This window comes from Protomyctophum bolini (assembly GCF_963924005.1).
Source record: "Protomyctophum bolini genome assembly, chromosome: 21".
Taxonomy (NCBI): domain Eukaryota; kingdom Metazoa; phylum Chordata; class Actinopteri; order Myctophiformes; family Myctophidae; genus Protomyctophum; species Protomyctophum bolini.
Genome location: NC_137882.1, coordinates 90,045 through 116,356, shown reverse-complemented (window position 1 = coordinate 116,356; position 26,312 = coordinate 90,045). Strand labels below are relative to the sequence as shown.

The window sequence follows — 26,312 nt, the reverse complement described above, 5'->3', positions numbered from 1 at the left end:
AGAAGTGAAGAAAAAAAGGAAAAGTGTTGTGAATCTGGGAGAGAATGTTTGTTCAGTTGTTCCTGAAGGAACAACAATAACTTATATAATCATTATATAATAACTTATATAATAATAACCTATTATATAACTAATTAAGGTGGATTATCAGCACAATGTATTGCAGGTAAGGTTAACTTATATAAACTAATTATTATTATTATTATTATTTAAGGTTTCATTTATATTAGTTGATGTTACTTTTCCATACATTATGGTACACATAGTATTCTACAGTATAGACTGACACAATAATTTGCAATATAACTGTAGTTTTGTGTCTCCCTGCTTTTCTCTTGAGACATTTAGATTGTGTCAAAGGTCATTCTGACCTAGACAGACAGGTCAGGACAGTGTTTAGATCTGACCTGTCAGGACCTGGTCATTCTGACCTGTCAGGATCTGGTCTGTGCGTGCATGCGTCCATATTAGTGTGTGTAATATGTATTGTATGTCCATATAAGGAGTGTGTTATAATGTGTATTTTATGTCCATATTAGGAGTGTGTTATAATGTGTATTTTATGTCCATATTAGGAGTGTGTTATAATGTGTATTTTATGTCCATACTCCATATATATTATAATGTATATTGTGTAATGTATATGTCCATAAGGAGTGTGTGCTGCCACCGCTGGTCGTGTGACGAGAGGCTGGACGGTAAAACGGTCGTCATAACAGGAGCAAACACTGGGATCGGCAAGGAGACGACCAGAGACCTCGCTAGGAGAGGTAAGACTCCTAACTCCTAAAGTGTTATACAAGGAGACCACTAGAGACCTCGCTAGGAGAGGTTAGGGGTTATGCCTAGGGGTTATGGTTAGGGGTTATGCTTAGGGGTTATGCTTAGGGGTAGCTTACATTGGTCTCGATTTTATGATATCGTTAGAATATTATTATCAATTATTTGGGGGCCATGCATTTGGGTATTCTCACAGCCCACAGGTTAAAAGGATTACTGTAAGGCTTACTGTAAGCCCCGTTTGGTTTTGGGGATTCTGGGCGGTAAGCGACCGCCAGCTGTAAAGCAGACTTACTATAGGCATTTATCCACAGCCACTTACAGTAAGCAAGAACAATACAATGTAATCACTGTTGGAACTAATGCCCTTACATTACGTTACGCTTTACATAACAAAACGACTTTTTGCTGTGACTTTTAACGTAACTCTTTACATTTTCTCATTCAGTAACGCCATTATAGTTACTGTGTTTTCAATGGGTGAGGTAGTAGTTACTGTACCCACGTTACGTAATGTAATCCAAAATATGTAATCTACGTTACGTAATGTAATCCAGAATAACCGTCTCCTTCTCCTGCCAGTGTGGAGTCTGTCATGTATAAACTGACAGGGTGGAGTCTGTCATGTATAAACTGACAGGGTGGAGTCTGTCATGTAAACTGACAGGGTGGAGTCTGTCATGTATAAACTGACAGGGTGGAGTCTGTCATGTATAAACTGACAGGGTGGAGTCTGTCATGTATAAACTGACAGGGTGGGGTCTGTCATGTATAAACTGACAGGGTGGAGTCTGTCATGTATAAACTGACAGGGTGGAGTCTGTCATGTATAAACTGACAGGGTGGAGTCTGTCATGTATAAACTGACAGGGTGGAGTCTGTCATGTAAACTGACAGGGTGGGGTCTGTCATGTATACTGACAGGGTGGAGTCTGTCATGTAAACTGACAGGGTGGGGTCTGTCATGTATAAACTGACAGGGTGGAGTCTGTCATGTAAACTGACAGGGTGGAGTCTGTCATGTAAACTGACAGGGTGGGGTCTGTCATGTATAAACTGACAGGGTGGAGTCTGTCATGTATAAACTGACAGGGTGGGGTCTGTCATGTATAAACTGACAGGGTGGGGTCTGTCATGTATAAACTGACAGGGTGGAGTCTGTCATGTAAACTGACAGGGTGGGGTCTGTCATGTAAACTGACAGGGTGGGGTCTGTCATGTATAAACTGACAGGGTGGAGTCTGTCATGTATAAACTGACAGGGTGGAGTCTGTCATGTATAAACTGACAGGGTGGAGTCTGTCATGTAAACTGACAGGGTGGAGTCTGTCATGTAAACTGACAGGGTGGAGTCTGTCATGTATAAACTGACAGGGTGGAGTCTGTCATGTAAACTGACAGGGTGGAGTCTGTCATGTATAAACTGACAGGGTGGAGTCTGTCATGTAAACTGACAGGGTGGAGTCTGTCATGTATAAACTGACAGGGTGGGGTCTGTCATGTATAAACTGACAGGGTGGAGTCTGTCATGTATAAACTGACAGGGTGGGGTCTGTCATGTATAAACTGACAGGGTGGGGTCTGTCATGTAAACTGACAGGGTGGGGTCTGTCATGTATAAACTGACAGGGTGGAGTCTGTCATGTATAAACTGACAGGGTGGAGTCTGTCATGTATAAACTGACAGGGTGGAGTCTGTCATGTAAACTGACAGGGTGGGGTCTGTCATGTATAAACTGACAGGGTGGGGTCTGTCATGTATAAACTGACAGGGTGGAGTCTGTCATGTATAAACTGACAGGGTGGGGTCTGTCATGTATAAACTGACAGGGTGGGGTCTGTCATGTAAACTGACAGGGTGGGGTCTGTCATGTATAAACTGACAGGGTGGGGTCTGTCATGTATAAACTGACAGGGTGGGGTCTGTCATGTATAAACTGACAGGGTGGAGTCTGTCATGTATAAACTGACAGGGTGGAGTCTGTCATGTAAACTGACAGGGTGGAGTCTGTCATGTATAAACTGACAGGGTGGAGTCTGTCATGTATAAACTGACAGGGTGGAGTCTGTCATGTAAACTGACAGGGTGGAGTCTGTCATGTAAACTGACAGGGTGGGGTCTGTCATGTAAACTGACAGGGTGGAGTCTGTCATGTATAAACTGACAGGGTGGAGTCTGTCATGTAAACTGACAGGGTGGAGTCTGTCATGTAAACTGACAGGGTGGGGTCTGTCATGTAAACTGACAGGGTGGAGTCTGTCATGTATAAACTGACAGGGTGGGGTCTGTCATGTATAAACTGACAGGGTGGAGTCTGTCATGTAAACTGACAGGGTGGAGTCTGTCATGTATACACTGACAGGGTGGAGTCTGTCATGTATAAACTGACAGGGTGGAGTCTGTCATGTAAATTGACAGGGTGGGGTCTGTCATGTAAATTACTCCCATAGTGAAACACATTCCACAAGAGAAAGTGGCTTCCACAGGGCATAACGTCATCATAATGAAGATGATTGGTCAACATAGGGTAATTAGTGCACTATTGCCTACTAGTGGCTGCATTCATTCATTCAGGACCATGGACAGCGACTGCCTGCCTCCCTCTCTTTTTAGGGGCCTGGGTACCCCAAAATTACACCAAAATGAAAACAAAATACCCCCAATAAATATGTTGCTGTAAAACTGCATCAGTGCACTACTAGTGGCTGCAGTCATTCAGCACAAATGCACCATGGGCAGAGACTAGTCTCTGCCTGCCTGCCTGCCTGCCTGCCTGCCTGCCTGCCGGCCTCTCTTTTTAGGGGCCTGGGTACCCCAAAATGATAACAAAATAGCCCAAATTACGTTAGGCCTGTCTGTGCATGGGCAGGGCATCAGTATTATATCCATATCATTAGACTGGACTAGACCTGTACGTGCCCGTCAGTCACCGGTCTACTGTACACTAGACCTGTACCACAGGTCTACTGTACACTAGACCTGTACCACCGGTCTACTGTACACTAGACCTGTACCACAGGTCTACTGTACACTAGACCTGTACCACCGGTCTACTGTACACTAGACCTGTACCACAGGTCTACTGTACACTAGACCTGTACCACAGGTCTACTGTACACTAGACCTGTACCACAGGTCTACTGTACACTAGACCTGTACCACCGGTCTACTGTACACTAGACCTGTACCACCAGGTCTACTGTACACTAGACCTGTACCACAGGTCTACTGTACACTAGACCTGTACCACAGGTCTACTGTACACTAGACCTGTACCACAGGTCTACTGTACACTAGACCTGTACCACCAGGTCTACTGTACACTAGACCTGTACCACCGGTCTACTGTACACTAGACCTGTACCACCGGTCTACTGTACACTAGACCTGTACCACCAGGTCTACTGTACACTAGACCTGTACCACAGGTCTACTGTACACTAGACCTGTACCACCGGTCTACTGTACACTAGACCTGTACCACCGGTCTACTGTACACTAGACCTGTACCTGCTTGAGAACGATGGAACTTTGGAACCTAATAATAATACCCGTTGGCACCGTTTTAATAACCCTGGTCCAGTGGTCCTGGTCCAGTGGTCCTGGTCCAGTGCTTACAGCGAGTCTCTCTCTCTGACGCCCTGTGTAAGTCCCTTCCCCAGCCCTGGTCCAGTGGTCCTGGTCCAGTGGTCCTGGTCCAGTGCTTACAGCGAGTCCTTCTCTGACGCCCTGTGGAAGTCCCTTCCGCAGCCCTGGTCCAGTGCTTACAGCGAGTCTCTCTCTGTCTCTCGGGAGTGAGAATATCACCAGAGGGCTTCCACAGGGCGTCAGAGAGAGACTCACAATCAATTGGCTGAGGCAGAGGCTGGGAATTGCACAGGTGAGGGGACTTTAGCTCATTAGGCCCACTGGCAGAGCCTGACCAGAGCCTTTTGTGGTGGTTCTGGAGAACCGTGGGTCCGACCGACTCGATACTGCACTCCCTGTGGGGGTGTGGAACACGTGTCAAATTTGAAGTCGTTGGGTGAAATGAGTTGCGTGCAGTACAACCGCGCACACACACACACACACACACACACACACACACACACACACGCACGCACGCACGCGCACACACACACACACACAAACACACACGCAGAGACGTGGCACATTAATAGTAGGATATTGTCTGTGATTTTGGGTATTGTAGGCTACTATTGGCATAAGGGTTCTATTCCTGCTTTTTAGAGCTTAAAACAAACCACAACTGGACCAGTGACATTACATTAGGGAATATTGTTTCCTTGAAAACAATGTGTCTGAATTGGAAAAGATATATATTTTTAACTAGTAACAAGTTACTTTCATAATTTAGTAACTAGCCTGTCAGTTAGTTCTGATGTTAACTAGTCAGTCAGTTAGTTCTGATGTTAACTAGCCTGTCAGTTAGTTCTGATGTTAACTAGTCAGTCATGACAGTCAGTTAGTTCTGATGTTAACTAGCCTGTTAGCTAGTTCTGATGTTAACTAGTCAGTCAGTTCTGATGTTAACTAGTCAGTCAGTTAGTAATCATTGCAGTGGGAAGTTCATTCCATAGTTCTGGAGCCAGAAGGGAGGCTTATGGGAGGCGCTGCCACCATTGTACTGCTGGCTAAATGAGGATTATGTTTAAACGAGCGTCTTGTGATCACATAATTATGACTCTCAGTCCACAACACAGTATAGTCTATACACTAGTAATTCGTTTTAATCTTTTCTCATTTCTCTCAACTCTTATGTTCTCTTTTTACTGTGTTTGAAATGAACTGTTTCTGTAACACTGTTCCTCTCTGTTGTTACAGTGTAAACATAGACTAACAGACTATGTTTCTGTAACACTGTTCCTCATGTGTTGTTGTTAGTTTAAACATAGACTAACAGACTATGTTTCTGTAATGCTTTTCCTCATGTCTTTAGTTTAATGTTAAAGTTTAATTCCATCCTAAAAAGGGCCTATGGATGGAAATTAGCATCTCTAACCCTAACCCTATAATCTGGTGTATTTAGTTACTCTACATTTTTAATGAAATGTTCATTAATATACTCTGATCCGTCAAAATAAAATGAAGTAAAGTAAATTAAAGCGACGACTCCATTCCACCGTAAATGAGGCTTAGGCTTAAAGCGTGTGATCCGTTCCAGTGATCCGTTCCAGTGATCCGTTCCACCTGACACCTTCACTAAACCAGTTGACTTCATTTTACAACAGCAGTGGTTGGAAAGTACTCGAGTACAATATATATATATATATATATATATTTCCAACCAAAAGTAAAAGTATTGGAAATTGAAGATACTGAAATACAAATATCTCACAGTTGTACTTGAGTACAGTACTTTACACCACTGCCAGACATGGAACAGGAACAGGAACACGCACGCACGCACGCACGCACGCGCACACACACACACACACACACACACACACACACACACACACGTACGCACGTGCGCATGCACGCATGCACGCACGCACGCGCACAAACAGTTACAAAGGGCTTTACAGATGGTTAAAAACATCAATCATGAACAACATGAAAACATCATGAGCATCCTGTGCTCTCTGGTTTCCCTGATGAAGGCTTAACCGCCGAAACGTTGGATTCATTTTTGTCTTAATTACCTAATTATTGTCCTAATAAAATATTGGCAGTTTTCTCCCGTGTGCCGGCACCATGACTTAATGAGTCCAGCAGCGCTTTGATGAGTCCAGCAGCACTTTGATGAGTACAGCACCTCTTTGATGAGTCCAGCAGCGCTTTGATGAGTCCAGCAGCGCTTTGATGAGTCCAGCAGCGCTTTGATGAGTACAGCAGCGCTTTGATGAGTCCAGCAGCGCTTTGATGAGTCCAGCAGCACTTTGATGAGTCCAGCACCACTTTGATGAGTACAGCACCACTTTGATGAGTACAGCACCACTTTGATGAGTCCAGCACCACTTTGATGAGTACAGCACCACTTTGATGAGTCCAGCAGCACTTTGATGAGTACAGCAGCACTTTGATGAGTACAGCAGCACTTTGATGAGTCCAGCACCACTTTGATGAGTACAGCACCACTTTGATGAGTACAGCACCACTTTGATGAGTACAGCACCACTTTGATGAGTACAGCACCACTTTGATGAGTCCAGCAGCACTTTGATGAGTCCAGCAGCACTTTGATGAGTACAGCAGCACTTTGATGAGTACAGCAGCACTTTGATGAGTCCAGCAGCACTTTGATGAGTCCAGCAGCACTTTGATGAGTCCAGCAGCACTTTGATGAGTACAGCACCACTTTGATGAGTACAGCACCTCTTTGATGAGTACAGCAGCACTTTGATGAGTACAGCACCTCTTTGATGAGTACAGCAGCACTTTGCTCCCCGTCTCCCATCATTACTGCACATAGAAGCTATTATATTATAATTAGCACATAATGCAGGAGGCAGCAGGACGTTGCTTTACTGAAAACAAGTGCTTCCAAACTCTGATGGAAACATGGCCGCGGATGAGAGCTAGCGGATGAGAGCTAGCGGAGGTGAGCTAGCTGATGAGAGCTAGCGGAGGTGCCTGGGCTGCTAAAGCAACTATAGCAGCAGCTATTGCTAGTTCGATCCCCCCGGGTGTCAAGGTGGGTTGAGGGAGGAACTAGGAGGGCCTAATTGAGGATCTGAGGCTGTGGACAGGCCTCAGAACCCTGTCGGTTTCATGTCTTTATGGCTGGGACCATGTGGGGACCATGTGATGGAGCTGGGACCATGTGGGGACCATGTGATGGAGCTGGGACCATGTCTGTCTGGCTGGGACCATGTGGGGTTCATGTGATGGAGCTGGGACCATGTCTGTCTGGCTGGGACCATGTGGAGACCATGTGGGGTTCATGTGATGGAGCTGGGACCATGTCTGTCTGGCTGGGACCATGTGGAGACCATGTGGGGTTCATGTGATGGAGCTGGGACCATGTGGGGACCATGTCTGTATGGCTGGGACCATGTGGGGACCATGTGGGGACCATGTGATGGAGCTGGGACCATGTGGGGACCATGTCTGTCTGGCTGGGACCATGTGGGGACCATGTGGGGACCATGTCTGTATGGCTGGGACCATGTGGGGACCATGTGGGGACCATGTGATGGAGCTGGGACCATGTGGGGACCATGTCTGTCTGGCTGGGACCATGTGGGGACCATGTGGGGACCATGTCTGTATGGCTGGGACCATGTGGGGACCATGTGGGGACCATGTGATGGAGCTGGGACCATGTGGGGACCGTGTCTGTATGGCTGGGACCATGTGGGGACCATGTGGGGACCATGTGGGGACCATGTGGGGACCATGTGATGGAGCTGGGACCATGTGGGGACCATGTCTGTCTGGCTGGGACCATGTGGGGACCATGTGGGGCGTCGTAGAGGGGAACATAACACTTCCCCTGATGTGATTGGCTGGGACACTGCAGAGGGATGGTGTGATGTGATTGGCTGTTACAGGGAGCTTCCCCCTCATTGGAGACAAAGACACTTTGATGAGTACAGCAGCGCTTTGCTCCCCATCTCCCATAATTACTTCACATAGAAGCTATTGTGTGTGTGTGTGTGTGTGTGTGTGTGTGTGTGTGTGTGTGTGTGTGTGTGTGTGTGTGGGAGGGGGGGGGGGGGGGGAGCGGGTGAGATGCGGCTAGAACTATGGAAGGCAGCATGTTTGCCCTCCATAGTTCTAGCCGTTTCTCACCAGTCAGAGAGAGAGGGGGGGGGGGGAAGAGAGAGAGAGGGGGGGGAGGGAGAGAGAGGGGGGGAGGGAGAGAGAGGGGGGGGGGGGGGAGGGAGAGGGGGGGGGGGAGGGAGAGGGGGAGAAAGCCAATGTTAGCCAATTAGGATGGAATATGAAATATGGGACTGTGTCACTGAGTACATGTTGAATTGGAGCAACATGGCAATGTCCGACCTCTTCACTTTGAAGTGGACATTCAAACACTAATGTGCTTATTATTATTAATATTATTATTTTTTATTATTAATAACGACACGTGAAGCCATACCATGCAGTATTACATAACATGGTCAATCCAATTGCTTCAGACATACACGCACGCACGCACGCACGCACGTCCACTCGGGCTGGAACTTTAACTGATTCATTTTGACCAATTAATAACAGAGAAAAATAACGCAATTAAAGAAAGGGACGCTTTTTAATCAAGCTTATAGTTTTTGATTATATTTCCAGGTGCTCGTATAATAACAATAACAATAACAATATTTCCAGGAGCTCGCATCATCATGGCCTGCAGAGACTTGGAGAGGGCAGAGGAAGCAAGGAAGGTCATCGCAGAGGACACAGGAAACGAGAACCTGCTCGTTAGGAAGCTGGACCTGTCCGACACTCGCTCTATAAGAGCCTTCAGCGAGCTCATCATCAGAGGTAGATAATCTATAGAGTCTTCAGTAGATAATCTATAAGAGTCTTCAGTGTGTGTGTGTGTGTGTGTGTGTGTGTGTGTGTGTGTGTGTGTGTGTGTGTGTGTGTGTGTGCGCGTTACAGAGGAGAAACAGGTGCACGTGTTGATCAACAACGCAGGCATCATGATGTGTCCTCACTCCAAGACTGTGGACGGCTTCGAGATGCAGTTAGGAGTCAATCACCTCGGTAAGACGACCATATATGGTGTGATGGAGTCAATCACCTGCAGGGTAAGACGACCATATATGGTGTGATGGAGTCAATCACCTCGGTAAGACGACCATATAGTTTGAGTTTGTTTATTTATCTAACTTATCGTCAGTCAGTCAGTAGTCTCGCGTAGCCAGACAACTATTCCACAATCTCTGAATGCTATAGAGTCTGGAACTATAGCCCCATGAGCTGAGTAAGGAATGTTATAGAGTCTGAACTATAGCCCCATGAGCTGAGTAAGGAATGCTATAGAGTCTGAACTATAGCCCCATGAGCTGAGTAAGGAATGTTATAGAGTCTGAACTATAGCCCCATGAGCTGAGTAAGGAATGTTATAGAGTCTGAACTATAGCCCCATGAGCTGAGTAAGGAATGTTATAGAGTCTGAACTATAGCCCCATGAGCTGAGTAAGGAATGCTATAGAGTCTGGAACTATAGCCTTTTATAGCCTTTTATAGCCTTTTTATGTACTTTTAAATAACCATAACATTGTGTCTATGGGGCATGTACTTTTAAATAACCATAACATTGTGTCTATGGGGCATGTACTTTTAAATAACCATAACATTGTGTCTATGGGGCATGTACTTTTAAATAACCATAACATTGTGTCTATGGGGCATGTACTTTTAAATAACCATAACATTGTGTCTATGGGGCATGTACTTTTAAATAACCATAACATTGTGTCTATGGGGCATGTACTTTTAAATAACCATAACATTGTGTCTATGGGGCATGTACTTTTAAATAACCATAACATTGTGTCTATGGGGCATGTACTTTTAAATAACCATAACATTGTGTCTATGGGGCATGTACTTTTTAAACGGTTTGGTTTGTTATAAACGTCAGAGACATCCGCATATATATATGCTTCTATATGACGTTCATATAAAAAGCAAATAAGTGTCCTGAGTCATAAATGAGTTTGTAATAAATCAACCCGTTTGTAAAAAAAAAAGTCCGCCGGGTGAACTCCGTCAGAGACTCTGCCTTGAGCCATCTAGCCTTTATACATGTCTATGGGCTGGTAGAGTACATAGAACTACACATCCCACAGTGCACTGGGGCCATCTAGCCTTTATACATGTCTATGGGCTGGTAGAGTACATAGAACTACACATCCCACAGTGCACTGGGGCCATCTAGCCTTTATACATGTCTATGGGCTGGTAGAGTACTGTACATAGAACTACACATCCCACAGTGCACTGGGGCCATCTAGCCTTTATACATGTCTATGGGCTGGTAGAGTACATAGAACTACACATCCCACAGTGCACTGGGGCCATCTAGCCTTTATACATGTCTATGGGCTGGTAGAGTACATAGAACTACACATCCCACAGTGCACTGGGGCCATCTAGCCTTTATACATGTCTATGGGCTGGTAGAGTACATAGAACTACACATCCCACAGTGCACTGGGGCCATCTAGCCTTTATACATGTCTATGGGCTGGTAGAGTACATAGAACTACACATCCCACAGTGCACTGGGGCCATCTAGCCTTTATACATGTCTATGGGCTGGTAGAGTACATAGAACTACACATCCCACAGTGCACTGGGGCCATCTAGCCTTTATACATGTCTATGGGCTGGTAGAGTACATAGAACTACACATCCCACAGTGCACTGGGGCCATCTAGCCTTTATACATGTCTATGGGCTGGTAGAGTACATAGAACTACACATCCCACAGTGCACTGGGGCCATCTAGCCTTTATACATGTCTATGGGCTGGTAGAGTACATATAACTACACATCCCACAGTGCACTGGGGCCATCTAGCCTTTATACATGTCTATGGGCTGGTAGAGTACTGTACATAGAACTACACATCCCACAGTGCACTGGGGCCATCTAGCCTTTATACATGTCTATGGGCTGGTAGAGTACTGTACATAGAACTACACATCCCACATGCAGTGCACTGGGGCCATCTAGCCTTTATACATGTCTATGGGCTGGTAGAGTACATAGAACTACACATCCCACAGTGCACTGGGGCCATCTAGCCTTTATACATGTCTATGGGCTGGTAGAGTACATAGAACTACACATCCCACAGTGCACTGGGGCCATCTAGCCTTTATACATGTCTATGGGCTGGTAGAGTACATAGAACTACACATCCCACAGTGCACTGGGGCCATCTAGCCTTTATACATGTCTATGGGCTGGTAGAGTACATAGAACTACACATCCCACAGTGCACTGGGGCCATCTAGCCTTTATACATGTCTATGGGCTGGTAGAGTACATAGAACTACACATCCCACAGTGCACTGGGGCCATCTAGCCTTTATACATGTCTATGGGCTGGTAGAGTACATAGAACTACACATCCCACAGTGCACTGGGGCCATCTAGCCTTTATACATGTCTATGGGCTGGTAGAGTACATAGAACTACACATCCCACAGTGCACTGGGGCCATCTAGCCTTTATACATGTCTATGGGCTGGTAGAGTACATATAACTACACATCCCACAGTGCACTGGGGCCATCTAGCCTTTATACATGTCTATGGGCTGGTAGAGTACTGTACATAGAACTACACATCCCACAGTGCACTGGGACATCTAGCCTTTATACATGTCTATGGGCTCAACACCCATCAGCTACAGAGACTCAACTTGACTCCCTGAGTAGAGCGCTCCTTCACCTATAACGCTTTTGTTGTTCTATGAGCTCAACACCCCTATGACTTCCTGTTTAGGCCACTTCCTGTTGACCTACCTCCTCCTGGAGGTGCTGAAGCGTTCGTCTCCGTCTCGCATCGTGGTGGTGTCGTCCGTCGCTCACACCTGGGCCGGACTACGTCTGGACGACATCAACAGCCAACGCAGCTACGACCCCATCAAGGCCTACGGACAGAGCAAGCTGTGCAACGTCCTGTCTGCTCGCTCACTGGCCAAGAGACTAGAGGGTGAGACAGACAGACAGACAGACAGACAGACAGACGCAATGATTGCGCAGTGAGCACCTATGAGACCTAGCAGATCCAAAATATGTACGAGCTGCGTTCGCTTCCCGCGTTTGCGCGTCTTACTGGTATAGTATATAACAAGTAAGACGCGCAAACGCGGGAAGCGAACGCAGCTCGTACATATTTGGGTTTTGGACGTATAGCTGCTTTGGGGACTCCTTATATGGTTATGGCTGAGTCATGGTGACGTAACAGACAGACAGACAGACAGACAGACAGACAGACAGACATGATCTGCTAGGTCTCATAGTTAGTGCTCACTGTGTTCGCAACAAGTAAGACGCGCAAACGCGGGAAGCGAACGCAGATCGTAAATTGCAATAACAATTAGAATAAATTACGAATTAGTGAGAAGTGTGTAGTACTCATGTCACCATGACTCAGCCATAACCATATAAGGAGTCCCCAAAGCAGCTATACGTCCAAATATGGAGTGTGTTGCATCAATCACAAACAAATCACTCAGCTCCATATATGGGCACAAAAGCGGGACAGACAGACAGACAGACATGATCTGCTAGGTCTCATAGTTAGTGCTCACTGCGTTCGCAAACAGAAATGTATTTTATTTTTCATGCATTCCAATGTTCAATGCCACAAACACAATTAAAAATGTAATAGCAACACATTTTGTGCCCAAGACGTTCACAGGCGTCCTGGGAATTACCGTATGCGGTGCCCAGGACGTCTTTATGTGATTTTCATAAAACATTAAAATAATGACAAAGATAGCATTGGGCACCCTGGGTCACTATTCTAACCCTGGGTCACTATTTTGAAAGTGTTGTGTGGGCTCACAGCAATCGTCAATTTAAATGTGTTATGGTTATTGGTCCATGTGGTGCAGTCATAATGTGTTGTGTTCCATAGGCCCTGTGGTGCAGTCATAATGTGTTGTGTTCCATAGGCCCTGTGGTGCAGTCATAATGTGTTGTGTTCCATAGGCCCTGTGGTGCAGTCATAATGTGTTGTGTTCCATAGGCCCTGTGGTGCAGTCATAATGTGTTGTGTTCCATAGGCCCTGTGGTGCAGTCATAATGTGTTGTGTTCCATAGGCCCTGTGGTGCAGTCATAATGTTCTGATGTGTTTCATAGGTTCTGGGGTCAGTGTGTTCTCCCTCCATCCCGGCGTGGTCCAGTCAGATCTATGGAGACATCAACACCAGTGCATCCAGGTGGCCGTGAAGATCTTCAGGGTCTTCACTAAGACCACCGTGGAGGGAGCTCAGACCACCATCTACTGCACCGTGGAGCCTGGTCTGGAGGAGCTCAGTGGAGGATACTTCAGGTATGTTAATACTACTACTAGTACTATTACTACTACTACTACCAATACTATTACTACTACTACTACTAGTACTATTACTACTACTACTACCAATACTATTACTACTACTACTACTAGTACTATTACTACTACTACTACTAGTACTATTACTACTACTACCAATACTATTACTACTACTACTACTAGTACTATTACTACTACTACTACCAATACTATTACTACTACTACCAGTAAGACGCGCAAACGCGGGAAGCGAACGCAGCTCGTACATATTTGGGTTTTTTAAAGATTTATTTTTAAGTTATTATTTTTTTAAGTTAAGTTATTTTTAAGTTAAGTTTTTTACTTAGCCATAACCATATAAGGAGTCCCCAAAGCAGCTATACGTCCAAATATGGAGTGTGTTGCATCAATCACAAACAAATCACTCAGCTCCATATATGGGCACAAAGGGGGGACACACGGACACACGGACACACACACACAGACAGACATGATCTGCTAGGTCTCATAGTAAGTGCTCACTGCGTTCGCAACTTCTAGTGTATTCTTAGTCCTGGAGGAACACAGTACTACTTCCATGCCAGGATTAACAATGGAATTTAGTGGAGCTTAAGCTCCATGCAGGGCCCGCAGCTTGCAGGGCCCGGTACGAGACTATAGGTACAGAACCCAGCCGGGCCTTGAGAGGGGTTGATCCTTCACTGACTACTTCAGGTACCACTGCTGCTCCGAGGACCACCAGTGGTCCTTGAGGAGGTTCTAAGTGGTCCCCTGCAGCTTAACGATGGAGAGCTCGTAAACCCAATGGACCCTCTTTAACTCTTGAGAGCGTAAAATGAAACAAAATGGACCCTCTACCAAGAGTTTAATTATTGTTAAACATCTGTATTAATTAATTTACAAGAACAATTAGAGAATTGTTATTTTGATCAACGTTATCTCTCCTAATGAAGCCTTATGTCCCATTGGGGACGAAGAGGAGTAAGTAAGTCTCCTAATGAAGCCTTATGTCCAGTTGGAGACGAAGAGGAGTAAGTAAGTCTCCTAATGAAGCCTTATGTCCCATTGGGGACGAAGAGGAGTAAGTAAGTCTCCTAATGAAGCCTTATGTCCCATTGGGGACGAAGAGGAGTAAGTAAGTAAGTCTCCTAATGGAACCAACGTCAATACAGCATGGAATTGTGGACAAAATTGTGAATTCATATAATGCTTGACTGTGCACGCACACACGCATGCATGCTCGCGCGCACACAAGCACACACACACACACACACACACACACACACACACACACACACACACAAGCACACACAAGCACACACACACACACACACACACACACACACACACACACACACACACACTCTTATTTCTGTGTGTCAACAGTGACTGTGCTCCAGCACGCTGTTCCAGGGACGCTTCCGACGATGACTTGGCCGAGAAGCTGTGGGAGATCAGCTGTGACATGCTGGACATCACCTGGAACTGACCCATCTGTCACACCCCTTATATGGAGATCAGCTGTGACACGCTGGACATCACCAGGGACTAAAACACAGCTCAGCTGTATGGAACTAAACCTATACAGTACAGTACAGTACAGTCACCTGGGATCATCATCATCATCACCTTTATTTATACTCAGAAATACAGTTGTAGCCGAGGTTACACAGCTGTATGGAACTAAACCTATACAGTACAGTACAGTACAGTACAGTACAGTACAGTACAGTACAGTACAGTACAGTACAGTACAGTACAGTACAGGTTACACAGCTGTATGGAACTAAACCTATACAGTACAGTACAGTACAGTACAGTACAGTACAGTACAGGTTACACAGCTGTATGGAACTAAACCCCTCTGGCTTAATCTGCAAGCCTGCTTATTATTATTATTATTATTATTATTAATGTATTATTATTATGTTGATGTTGATGTTGTTGATACAATTCCTTAACATATAATTGAATTGGTCCTCAATAATGTTCATGATAAAATTCCACAACCTCTTTCTACTCAGTCTGTGTCTCATAGAACGGCTGTGGGAGGTTCAGAAACCAGTCTGTGTCTCATAGGAGGGCTGTGGGAGGTTCAGAAACCAGTCTGTGTCTCATAGGAGGGCTGTGGGCAGTTCAGAAACCAGTCTGTGTCTCATAGGAGGGCTGTGGGCAGTTCAGAAACCAGTCTGTGTCTCATTGGAGGGCTGTGGGAGGTTCAGAAACCAGTCTGTGTCTCATAGGAGGGCTGTGGGCAGTTCAGAAACCAGTCTGTGTCTCATAAGAGGGCTGTGGGAGGTTCAGAAACCAGTGTGTGTCTCATAGGAGGGCTGTGGGCAGTTTAGAAACCAGTCTGTGTCTCATAGGAGGGCTGTGGGCAGTTCAGAAACCAGTCTGTGTCTCATAGGAGGGCTGTGGGCAGTTCAGAAACCAGTCTGTGTCTCATTGGAGGGCTGTGGGCAGTTCAGAAACCAGTGTGTGTCTCATAGGAGGGCTGTGGGCAGTTCAGAAACCAGTCTGTGTCTCATTGGAGGGCTGTGGGCAGTTCAGAAACCAGTGTGTGTCTCATAGGAGGGCTGTGGGCAGTTTAGAAACCAGTCTGTGTCTCATTGGAGGGCTGTGGGCAGTTCAGAAACCAGTCTGTGTCTCATAGGAGGGCTGTGGGCAGTTCAGAAACCAGTCTGTGTCTGATCTCACCAGACTGGTTTCTGAACCCACAGCCCTCCTATGAGACACAGACTGGTTTCTGAACTGCCCACAGCCCTCCTTTGAGACAGACTGAATAGAGAAAATATAAGTTTCTATTAAATCATGAACATTAGTGAGCAGGCAGGCAGGCAGGCAGGCAGATCGACAGACAGACAGGCATGCAGGCATGCAGGCAGGGAGGCAGGCAGGCAGGCAGGCAGGCAGGCAGGCAGGCAGGCAGGCAGGCAGGCAGGCAGGCAGGCAGGCAGGCAGGCAGGCAGGCAGGCAGGCAGGCACGCAGGCAGGCATGCAGGCAGGCAGGCAGGCAGGCAGGCATGCAGGCAGGCAGGCAGGCACGCAGGCAGGCATGCAGGCAGGCATGCAGGCACGCAGGCAGGCAGGCACGCAGGCAGGCAGGCAGGCAGGCAGGCAGGCAGGCAGGCAGGCAGGCATGCAGGCAGGCAGACAGACATGTATGGGACTGAACCATAGATGGATGGATATAGATAGTATGTATTTAGTCTAAAGCACAAACACAGTCATAGATAGTTAGATACGTCCCGTGTTCCCCAAAGCACCGTGCTAAAAGCTGTTGACAAAGCGATGGTCTACCTAAAACAATGTTTACATACAATGCTTCTTAGCATCTTTCTTCTATAATTATTGCAATGCATGATCATATGAAAATAATGTAATCTTGTCAAACTGCTTAGTTTAGCTTTTCTTATAATCCATGCATTAAAATCAGAAAAGCATTTATGCAAGCTGCTATGACCCTGATTTAATGTAATGACCCTGATGTCATGATTTAATGTAATGACCCTGATGTCATGATTTAATGTAATGACCCTGATGTCATGATTTAATGTAATGACCCTGATGTCATGATTTAATGTAATGACCCTGATGTGATGTGATGTCTCTCTTCAAATGGGGGTCCCTGGCATGTCTCTTCAAATGGGGGTCCCTGGCATATCTCTTCAAATGGGGGTCCCTGGCATATCTCTTCAAATGGGGGTCCCTGGCATATCTCTTCAAATGGGGGTCCCTGGCATATCTCTTCAAATGGGGGTCCCTGGCATATCTCTTCAAATGGGGGTCCCTGGCATATCTCTTCAAATGGGGGTCCCTGGCATGTCTCTTCAAATGGGGGTCCACGGGGTGGGCTTCAGCGAAGGGTCCATTAACTAAATCACTGAATAAATATATTTTATTAAGTGCATTATTTTAAACAGTGGTTCCCAAAGTGGGTCCGGGGACTAATTATCTCTTCAAATGGGGGTCCGCTGGCTAATTAGTGTCCAGTGGGGGTCCTCGACATGAAAAGGTTTGGGAACCACTGAATTGAAATACATCTCAAAGTGTTTAATCATAATCACAGATAATCACAGCTTATATGAAGCTGTGATTATCCTTGTAAACTTATATAACTGAGAAACTGCTGTTTCGTTATAGTCAAACATTCCCATACATTTCATCTTGAACATATTTCTGCTGTTAGTTTGAGACAGATTGACACACCAAGGATATAACTATTATTATTATTATTATTGGTGTTAACTGTTAAGTGTCCATTCAAAGACTGCTCAGATAGTCTGTGGTCTGTGATATAATTTACATGATGTGCTCTCATTTTAAGACTCATTTGCAAAAAAATAAGCCAAATCTAGGCTTTTCTGCCATCTTGTGGTGTCAGTGGAGAATTGCAGAATATACATTTAAATTAATGGTTGATGAGTGCCGAGAATAAGAATAAAAATAACAATAATATTAACGATAGTAATGTTTATGGGTTTTAAATACGTTCTAAAACATCATTTTATTCTATATAACAATAATAACAATAATAGTAACGATAATACATGTTTATGGGTTTAAAAACGTTCTAAAACATTATGTTTGTTTCATTACTCCAAACATGTAGACAAAAGCACACAGTGGCGTAGGAACGGTTAGAGACGGAACTGATCTGTTAATTCAAGTTTTTGTTCCAGACTTTTTAACGGCTGCACACCGGATGTTTTCCTATAATGTCAAAGATGGCGGCTGTGTGTTAACGTTAACGAAGCTGTTTAATGAATATATGATCATAAATATGACTTTATTAACGTTTTGATACATCCTAGTGTCATGGTGTCAGACTGAGGCTACATGTGAGGACAGAGATGGAACTTTTAGGAGAAATTAATCTCCATCTGCGGATGTTTCTGTCTTCAATCCAGCTCTGAAATCACCAGGTACTCAAATTATGATTTAATTACACATGTTAACTACTCTGTTAATGATTCTCATTGAATTGCACATGTTTAAATAAGTTGGCCCTATTGTAAATCAGTGTAATGCTTTATGTTGTCGTCCACAGTTACCAGGTTTTGTATTGAGTTGTGCTTTAAATGTACTGTGATTCTCCAATCTGTTAATAAATGCATCAACCAATCAATAAATCAAACCTGGCCCTTCGAACCCATCCCATTGAAAGCGTTCTCAACAGGCAAATTAAGGGCCCCCCTACCTGGTCCCTCATCAAACCCTGTACACTCAAGACACACTCCATATATGGCCAGTACACGTGACCTCGCCCGGCAGTGGTGGATACAATTATTCACATTTGAGTAAAAGTACAAAATTAATAAAATGTACTTAAAGTACCAATAAGTAAAAGTAGGTTATACTCATTATGCAGAATGTCTCATTTCAAGTTTTCAAATATAAAAAATACTTTGAAAACAGCAGATCTACAAGCTCACAATGCAACACTTTGTGAGCTTGTAGATCTGCTACATTGAAATGTATATAAGGAAGTGTGATTTATTTTTGTATACTATATAGTCTTGATGAAAATGCTGCTATTTGTCTAAAAGTGACGGCAAATACTTGCTATTTGTTTAAACAAAAGCTTTATACCCTGTATATGTTAACACATATAACCATGCAATGGGACATGTTTACAAAATGCTGCTGTACCCTCCAACTGTATATACTTTCTCCATTTTCAACTGGGTTTTTTTTAACTATATTTTGACACTTGCTTTGGCATAATTGTATTTAGGGCTGAAGTGGTTTATGTACGTTTTGTAGTAATATTCAAAATATACAAAGTAACTAATGTTTTCAAATAATTGTACTGGAGTAAAAGTACAATATTTGCCTCTGAGATGTAGTGGAGTAGAAGTAACTTCAAGTAAGAGTTTTTTAATTTGAAAGTAGTAAAGTAAAGTACAAATATAACTACAAATTGCAGCATATCACAAATCATGACTAAATAGTAAATACATTATTGAAATGTATATTTTCAAAAAAACAAAATCTACTTAGGCCTACTTTTTATCAGAGATGATTTCATTAAGATAGCAATTATTTCCCCACACCATTTTATAGATTGTTAATGAATTATTGCATATAATTATTAATTATAATTGCATATTCATTCAGGAAGTGCTCTGTGAAAAGATAAGTCGCCCAATTGACACGTCATTACCTAAATAAGTTAAGCGTTATTCATAGTCTAATATTTTCGGTGGTGAGGTGACCACCGAACTACAACATGACGTCACTGAGGTGACCACCGAACTACAACATGACGTCACTGAGGTGACCACCGAACTACAACATGACGTCACTGAGGTGACCACCGAACTACAACATGACGTCACAGAGCCGCAGTGAAGAGCAAACCACCGCTCTGAGCCCCAGCCCTTCTCTCTGTTTTTACTCGCCACCGCTCCACGTTATTACAGCTCCGGTGGTCACCTCACCAGACTATGAATAGGCCTTTACTCCTTCCTTATCAGTAGTCTGTTATTGTTGAAAGAAAACGGTCAAAATGACCTCTCAGACCTTCTAGTGTTAAGTGTCTCTCTTTGTAATGATCTCCACCAGGCCGAAGGCATGGGGAGAGAGTATGTTTTGCACTCTGTTCGTGTGTGTGTGTGTGTGTGTGTGTGAGTGTGTGTGAGTCAGTTATTTAAATTGCAGTGCAATTGCAGTATTACTCAAAATGTTACGTATATATTCTTGGGGTCCTTGACATGAAATAGTTTGAGCACCACTGACAGATTTTCTTTTTTTTAATCGGCCTCAGGTCAAAATGGGTTAATGCGTAGGATACTAGGATGTCCCTTTTCTGTTCTAGGATGCGTTGGAACTGCTGGAGAGAGAGAGAGAGAGAGAGAGCGTCTAAGCCGGGGGGAAGGTGTAGACTCCGCTGAGCGATCTGCCCAACAGAAACCGCCACGCTGCAGGCTCTGAGCGCCAGTCCCCAGTTCAACAAGACCACAGAGCTGGAGGTACACACACACACAGACACACGCACGCACACGCACGCACGCACACACACACACACACACACACACACACACACACACACACACACACACACACACACACACACACACTCTCAAAGATGGCCTACAGTTATAAGTTAGAGTTCAAAGTTTGAATGAATGTAGAATTATTTGCAGGATTTAATATCCATACAGATGTAAGGGCACTTAATTGACTAATCTTTTTTGTTTTGTTCTGTTTTTTTTTCTTCTTTAAAAAAAATATTTCTTTATCCCACGATTTTGCAACCCAGCTTTTTTCACCCAGTGCCAATTATCTAATTATCTGTCTAGGGGACACGGGGAGAACATGTGAGGGTACCTACCCTAGGGGACACGGGGAGAACATGCAAACTCCACACAGAAAGGCCCTTTCGCCAACCCCACCTCGTGTATGGGCACTGATGTCGGAGGAGGGAACACGCCCCCAGCGTCCCCAGCGTGAATCGAACCCAGGACCTTCTAGCTGTGAGGCGACAGCACTACCGAGCCCCCTAATCTATTTAAATATATTTTACGTGTCCGTGTGCCAGTGATCTCCCCTGTGCCAATGTTGGTACCCTAAGGTTGTCTACCCCTGCGTTAGAGAGAGAGTAGCTTTTTATTGAGAGGATAAACCCCTTGAGATGTATCATCTAATTTTCCAGAAGGTCCTAACAAGAAGATCATAACTAGAAAGTCACCGTTCTAGTCATCATGTCCAAAACATCACACATCTTGAGCAACACCTCTACCTGGTCAATGACTAATTCACTCTGGCTCAGCTCAAAAAGATCAAATTAAACTCACTTTATTTCCAGCCCCTCTCGTACACACAGTATGCGGAGGGCAAAGCCAAATCCTGTAAATGTAATATTTTGTCTGTTTGCTGCAGTTCCCAGAACATAATCGTATAAACCATGCTGTGGTCTTATGTAACTCAATGGGTCAAACATGAAAGTAATCCTTTGTCTGAGTTGGTCCATGAAAAACAAACATTTTAATGTATTCATTTCTAAATGTCATGAATAGGTGCAGGAAAAGGAAGCTGGAGCCCTGGCTGGCTGGCGTGGCGATCTGTGTGGGAAAGAAGCTAGTCAAGATGCAGAGTGAACTGAATGCTACGGCTGCCTCTCTGGGAGCGGACTTCAGGTCTGGTGCCAAGTTTACATATTGTTCTTCTCCCAGAAACCACACCTTCACCCTCTACAATACTCTTTAATGGGACAGTTTACACATTGTTCTTCTCCCAGAAACCACACCTTCACCCTCTACAATACTCTTTAATGCAGGGGTGTCGAACTCAACTTGGGGCGAGGGCCGCATTGGTCAAAAGGTCACTTGATGGGGGCCACAACCAGTTTCGGACGCACGCTCGATGTCTCAGTCAGTCACTGCTATAATATCTATCTATCTATCTATCTATCTATCTATCTATCTATCTATCTATCTATCTATCTATCTATCTATCTATCTATGCATGCTCAGACCGAGCCAGTCAGCCAGCAAGCCACACACATAGTGCTCAGACCCAGCCAGCCACACACATAGTGCTCAGACCCAGCCAGCCAGCAAGCCACACACATAGTGCTCAGACCCAGCCAGCCACACACATAGCTCCGTAAGGGAGTGGTTGCACCACTCAAATCACCACTCAAATCTTCAAAAAACTGAAGAGGCTACTGGAGATTGGAGAACCTGATTTGGACATGATCTGATGCAGGACAATGTCACTATGACAGAAAGAGAAGATGGGCCTGGCCACATTCATTCACCCCATAATCTCAGTGGAAATTGAGGAGATAGATATAGAAGAGAGATAGTCACTTACTCACTTGTTGTAAGGGGATGCCACAAAGTGACCATCAGCCAAATTGAATAGTCGACAGCTCTGCCGATTAATAATCGATTAATTGAACCCACCCCCCATATTAATCAATATCAGATACAACTTATAAGATTTTATATTATGCACATGCCATGGTCACATAACCATTATATGTTGAGTGCATGCTTTGATGGTTACAGTTTTATAATCAGTTATGATGAGTAAACCTTTGTGGAGATCTTCTCAGTTCTCATTGTATGCTAGTTACTGCCATTCAGGATGGAAAATGAAATCCATTTGGATTTGGGGAGAAGTAGTTTCATATGAAGTACTTGATATAAAGAGAACATGTTCAGTTCACTAGTCTACACTCTACTCTACACCTTAAAGTTTAATGGGACAGTTTACATATTGTTCTTCTAACAGAAACCACACCTTCACCCTCTACAATACTCTTTAATGGGACAGTTTACATATTGTTCTTCTAACAGAAACCACACCTTCACCCTCTACAATACTCTTTAATGGGACAGTTTACACATTGTTCTTCTAACAGAAACCACACCTTCACCCTCTACAATACTCAATAGGACATGTTTTTCTTCTACTTTTCTTGTCACTCACAGATAAGAATAAAAAAAGCACACCCGTGTGAAGTGAGGGGCACTCTTATCATCATAATCATCTTTTTTACTTTGTCTTGTTTCTGCCCTTTTACCCGTCTGTAAAACAACTGCCCTCCTGACCACGAATGCAGCGTTTGCTACATGGTGGAAGAAATGCAAAATGCCCTCCTCTCCTTTCTATGCCATTCCAGAAGGCCGCAGTCTCCTGAACTTAAGTCTCCTGAACTTAAACACAGGACATCGACTCTGCTTTGGACACGGAGAGCAAAGACCGCTCGTCTGAGAAACTGCAGCCGCCGTCTGTGTCCGTGAGCCATCACCAACACCACTGAGGGGAGGAGATTGTGTTTTCAGCCAGGTTGGCATTTAATGCTCCTCCCACCTCCGGTGAACTCTCACATTTCTGACATTGAGGCACAGGAACACTTTGGTCACTTTATTTTATTTTATATGAAGTATATTTATTGGTTTTTCACTTGGGTCACTTTGTGAGTGTGTGTTGGTGTTTCTCGCTTATCAAATCAAGGAGACGACAAGAGAAACAAGACTACAGATGTAGTAATGCCCCATTTAGACTGCAGTCACATCCAGTCAAATATTTTCCCCCGACCGTTCACACTGCATCTGCAATGAGATTTGAATCAGACTTGAAGCCACCTCTGAATGTGGCTCAAGTCGCATTTGTAAAAATCGGATTCCACTTGTTGGTGTTTAGACTTAATGTAATCAAATCGGATTCCAGTCTGGATGTGGCACAGATCTGATTCAGATTCTTTTTTTTTTTCTTCTCAAAAACGTTAGAAGCGCAATTATCTTTGTTAATAATAATAATAATAATAAAAATGTATTTGTATAGCACCTGTCTTTGCACTTTAAGTAATCTGTTGTGGTGAGTTATTATGAATAATAGTCAGGTTTTCTTTTTTTTTCTTTTCAGTTAACCCATTTAGGCCTGAATTTAACAAATACCTCATGTTTCTCTATCAGTGGTGCTCAATATTTCATGTCGACAACCCCCAGAATTATGTTTATTTGGCCACCGACCCCCATCTGAAAATATGTTGTTCCAGAGACCTCCCCAGAAGCAAATGTATGAGTTAAAAATGTTCGCTCTGAAAGAATATATATTTATTCAAAGATTTGCACCACATTTTCACGATTTTTCAAAAATAACAGACCTGCAAGCTCGTAGCGCTGCACTCGCTGCCGCGCTATGAACTTGTAGATCTCTTATTTTTCAACAGCTAGTTGAAAAGTTACATTATTGTTAAACATCTGAATTACTTACAAGATGTCTACACAATTAGAGCATGTAGAACAGTAGAATAGTTGTCATTTTCATCGTTTGCCTGTTATGCCTGGTTGAACGTCATCAAATGGTGGTCCGTGGCTCATATGCTGAATAAATAATATAACTTGATATGAAAAGGGTAAGGCGATACTGCTCAAAGAACATAGATCTCTCTGTTTTTGTTAGCATCGGCCTATAGACGGGTCTGCAGAGCGGTGCCCTGCAGGCAATCGGCATCAAATGAAGCACAGCTTGACACAGACAAAAATGAACCGATCTACAAGCTCACAACGTGCTGCGGAGTGATCCTATGTCCTAGGATAGGTGGTCTAGTAGCAAAGATTTGGCACAACGTTTGTATGTATGTATGTATGTTCTAGACATGTTACTGGTCTTCTCCACTTGAGGGCGACACAGACCGTAGAATAAAAACGGATTCAGCTCTGTCTTTCACAATCTAAACTCATCGTCAAATAAAATAAAAACGGTGCCCTGTTTTCCTTTGAGGGTGAAATGCCGTTGAATAATAACAGAGAGACTTAACTTTGCAAGGGATGCTTTTTTAAACCAGTAGAAATCTTTAGGGACAAACAGCAGCATGTTTCCTTCTCAAAACTCTTTTAAATAGTCTAGAAGCTTCAGATATTAACATGGTGACATCCACTATGAATATGAATGTATAACACTAGTTTAACTAACTAATTTAAAATAATACATTCGTAAAAAAAATAACCAACTCATTTAAAATAATCCATAAACATATATTATATAACTAAAACGTTATCTCACACTTTACATCGGTATATTTATTTACCTTCGTATCATAATTATAATCCTCGAACGGTATCCTCGTACATACCAGCCGTGCAGAGCCGAAGAGTCCTGTTGATCCTCATGGGGGCTCCCCGCAGCCCCCCCCCCCCCCCCCCCTAGCCTACTTTGGGTAGACAGAATTGCGTTGGGGGGGGGGGGGGGACTGTCGGCCGAGCGGAGCAGTCAGAGACACAGATTTCAACAGCTCGCACGCAACGCAGTTTAAAGAAAGGAAAGAAAGAAAGAAAGTGTTAACATGTGATCTTATTGTCTTAAATATAACTGCTCTTATTCTGAAGCGCCAAATGCTCAGCAGGAAATGCCTATCAACATGTGTGTATATAACTGCTGAATAAACGGCTGGCTTCAGATGTTGTGTTGACAAGCTGAAGGAGTGGATGTCATTGCTGCCTACTCGTGTGTGTTGTTCTCTTTATTTCCTATGATGTCCGACTAGCTCCCAGGCTAGACTAGATTCCGTCTATCGCTGTAATGGCAGCTCTGCCAACAGAAAGAAAAGTACTTTATTATTTGTTTATTGAACCCTGCGCTCGTCTGTTTTTTTTTAGACCTTTATTTAGTTTATGTCTGGAGCCTGTTCTTGTTTTGTTTGCCCCGTTTATTTTGAAACCATTACACTCACACAACACAAACTCCTACCATAATATCAACCTGTTGCAGTGTGACAGTCTGACCCCACCCCGTCACTGTTTGCTGCTAGTGTACATGCCATTGCCTTTCAGTAAGCGCGCACTGTTAGGACATGCAAAGACTACTAAGAAGCAGCAAACTGAACACACACACACACACACACACACACACACACACACACACTGCTCTCTAGATTCCTGTCTCTTTAAGCAGCTGAACTCTATATTGGGCCAAACCAACTCCCCTTCCAGGGAGGGGGAGGATTGCCTGTCACAGAAGGACATCAAAGGATTAAAGGACTTTTGGGAAACCTAAAAAGACTTTAAAATAGAGCTACAAGCTCAACGGAAATGTGAATATGATT

General features: G+C 44.1%; 1 protein-coding gene and 1 long non-coding RNA gene across 2 annotated transcripts; both read left to right on the top strand.

Annotated features, from left to right (window-relative positions):
- The first annotated feature begins 64 nt into the window (after positions 1-64).
- Positions 65-15,247, top strand: LOC308336146 (retinol dehydrogenase 12-like). Its single transcript, XM_080793411.1, has 7 exons — positions 65-166; positions 655-770; positions 9,053-9,208; positions 9,329-9,433; positions 12,190-12,399; positions 13,555-13,747; positions 15,137-15,247. The coding sequence occupies exons 1-7, from the start codon at positions 156-158 to the stop codon at positions 15,237-15,239; spliced, it is 894 nt and encodes a 297-aa protein (XP_080649537.1). The 5' UTR covers positions 65-155; the 3' UTR covers positions 15,240-15,247.
- A 3,210-nt stretch (positions 15,248-18,457) lies between these two features.
- LOC308336795 lies at positions 18,458-21,958 on the top strand. The gene is made up of 3 exons (XR_013966188.1): positions 18,458-18,675; positions 20,571-20,724; positions 21,772-21,958. It is a non-coding gene; the product is annotated as an uncharacterized lncRNA (long non-coding RNA).
- The last annotated feature ends 4,354 nt before the right edge of the window (positions 21,959-26,312 follow it).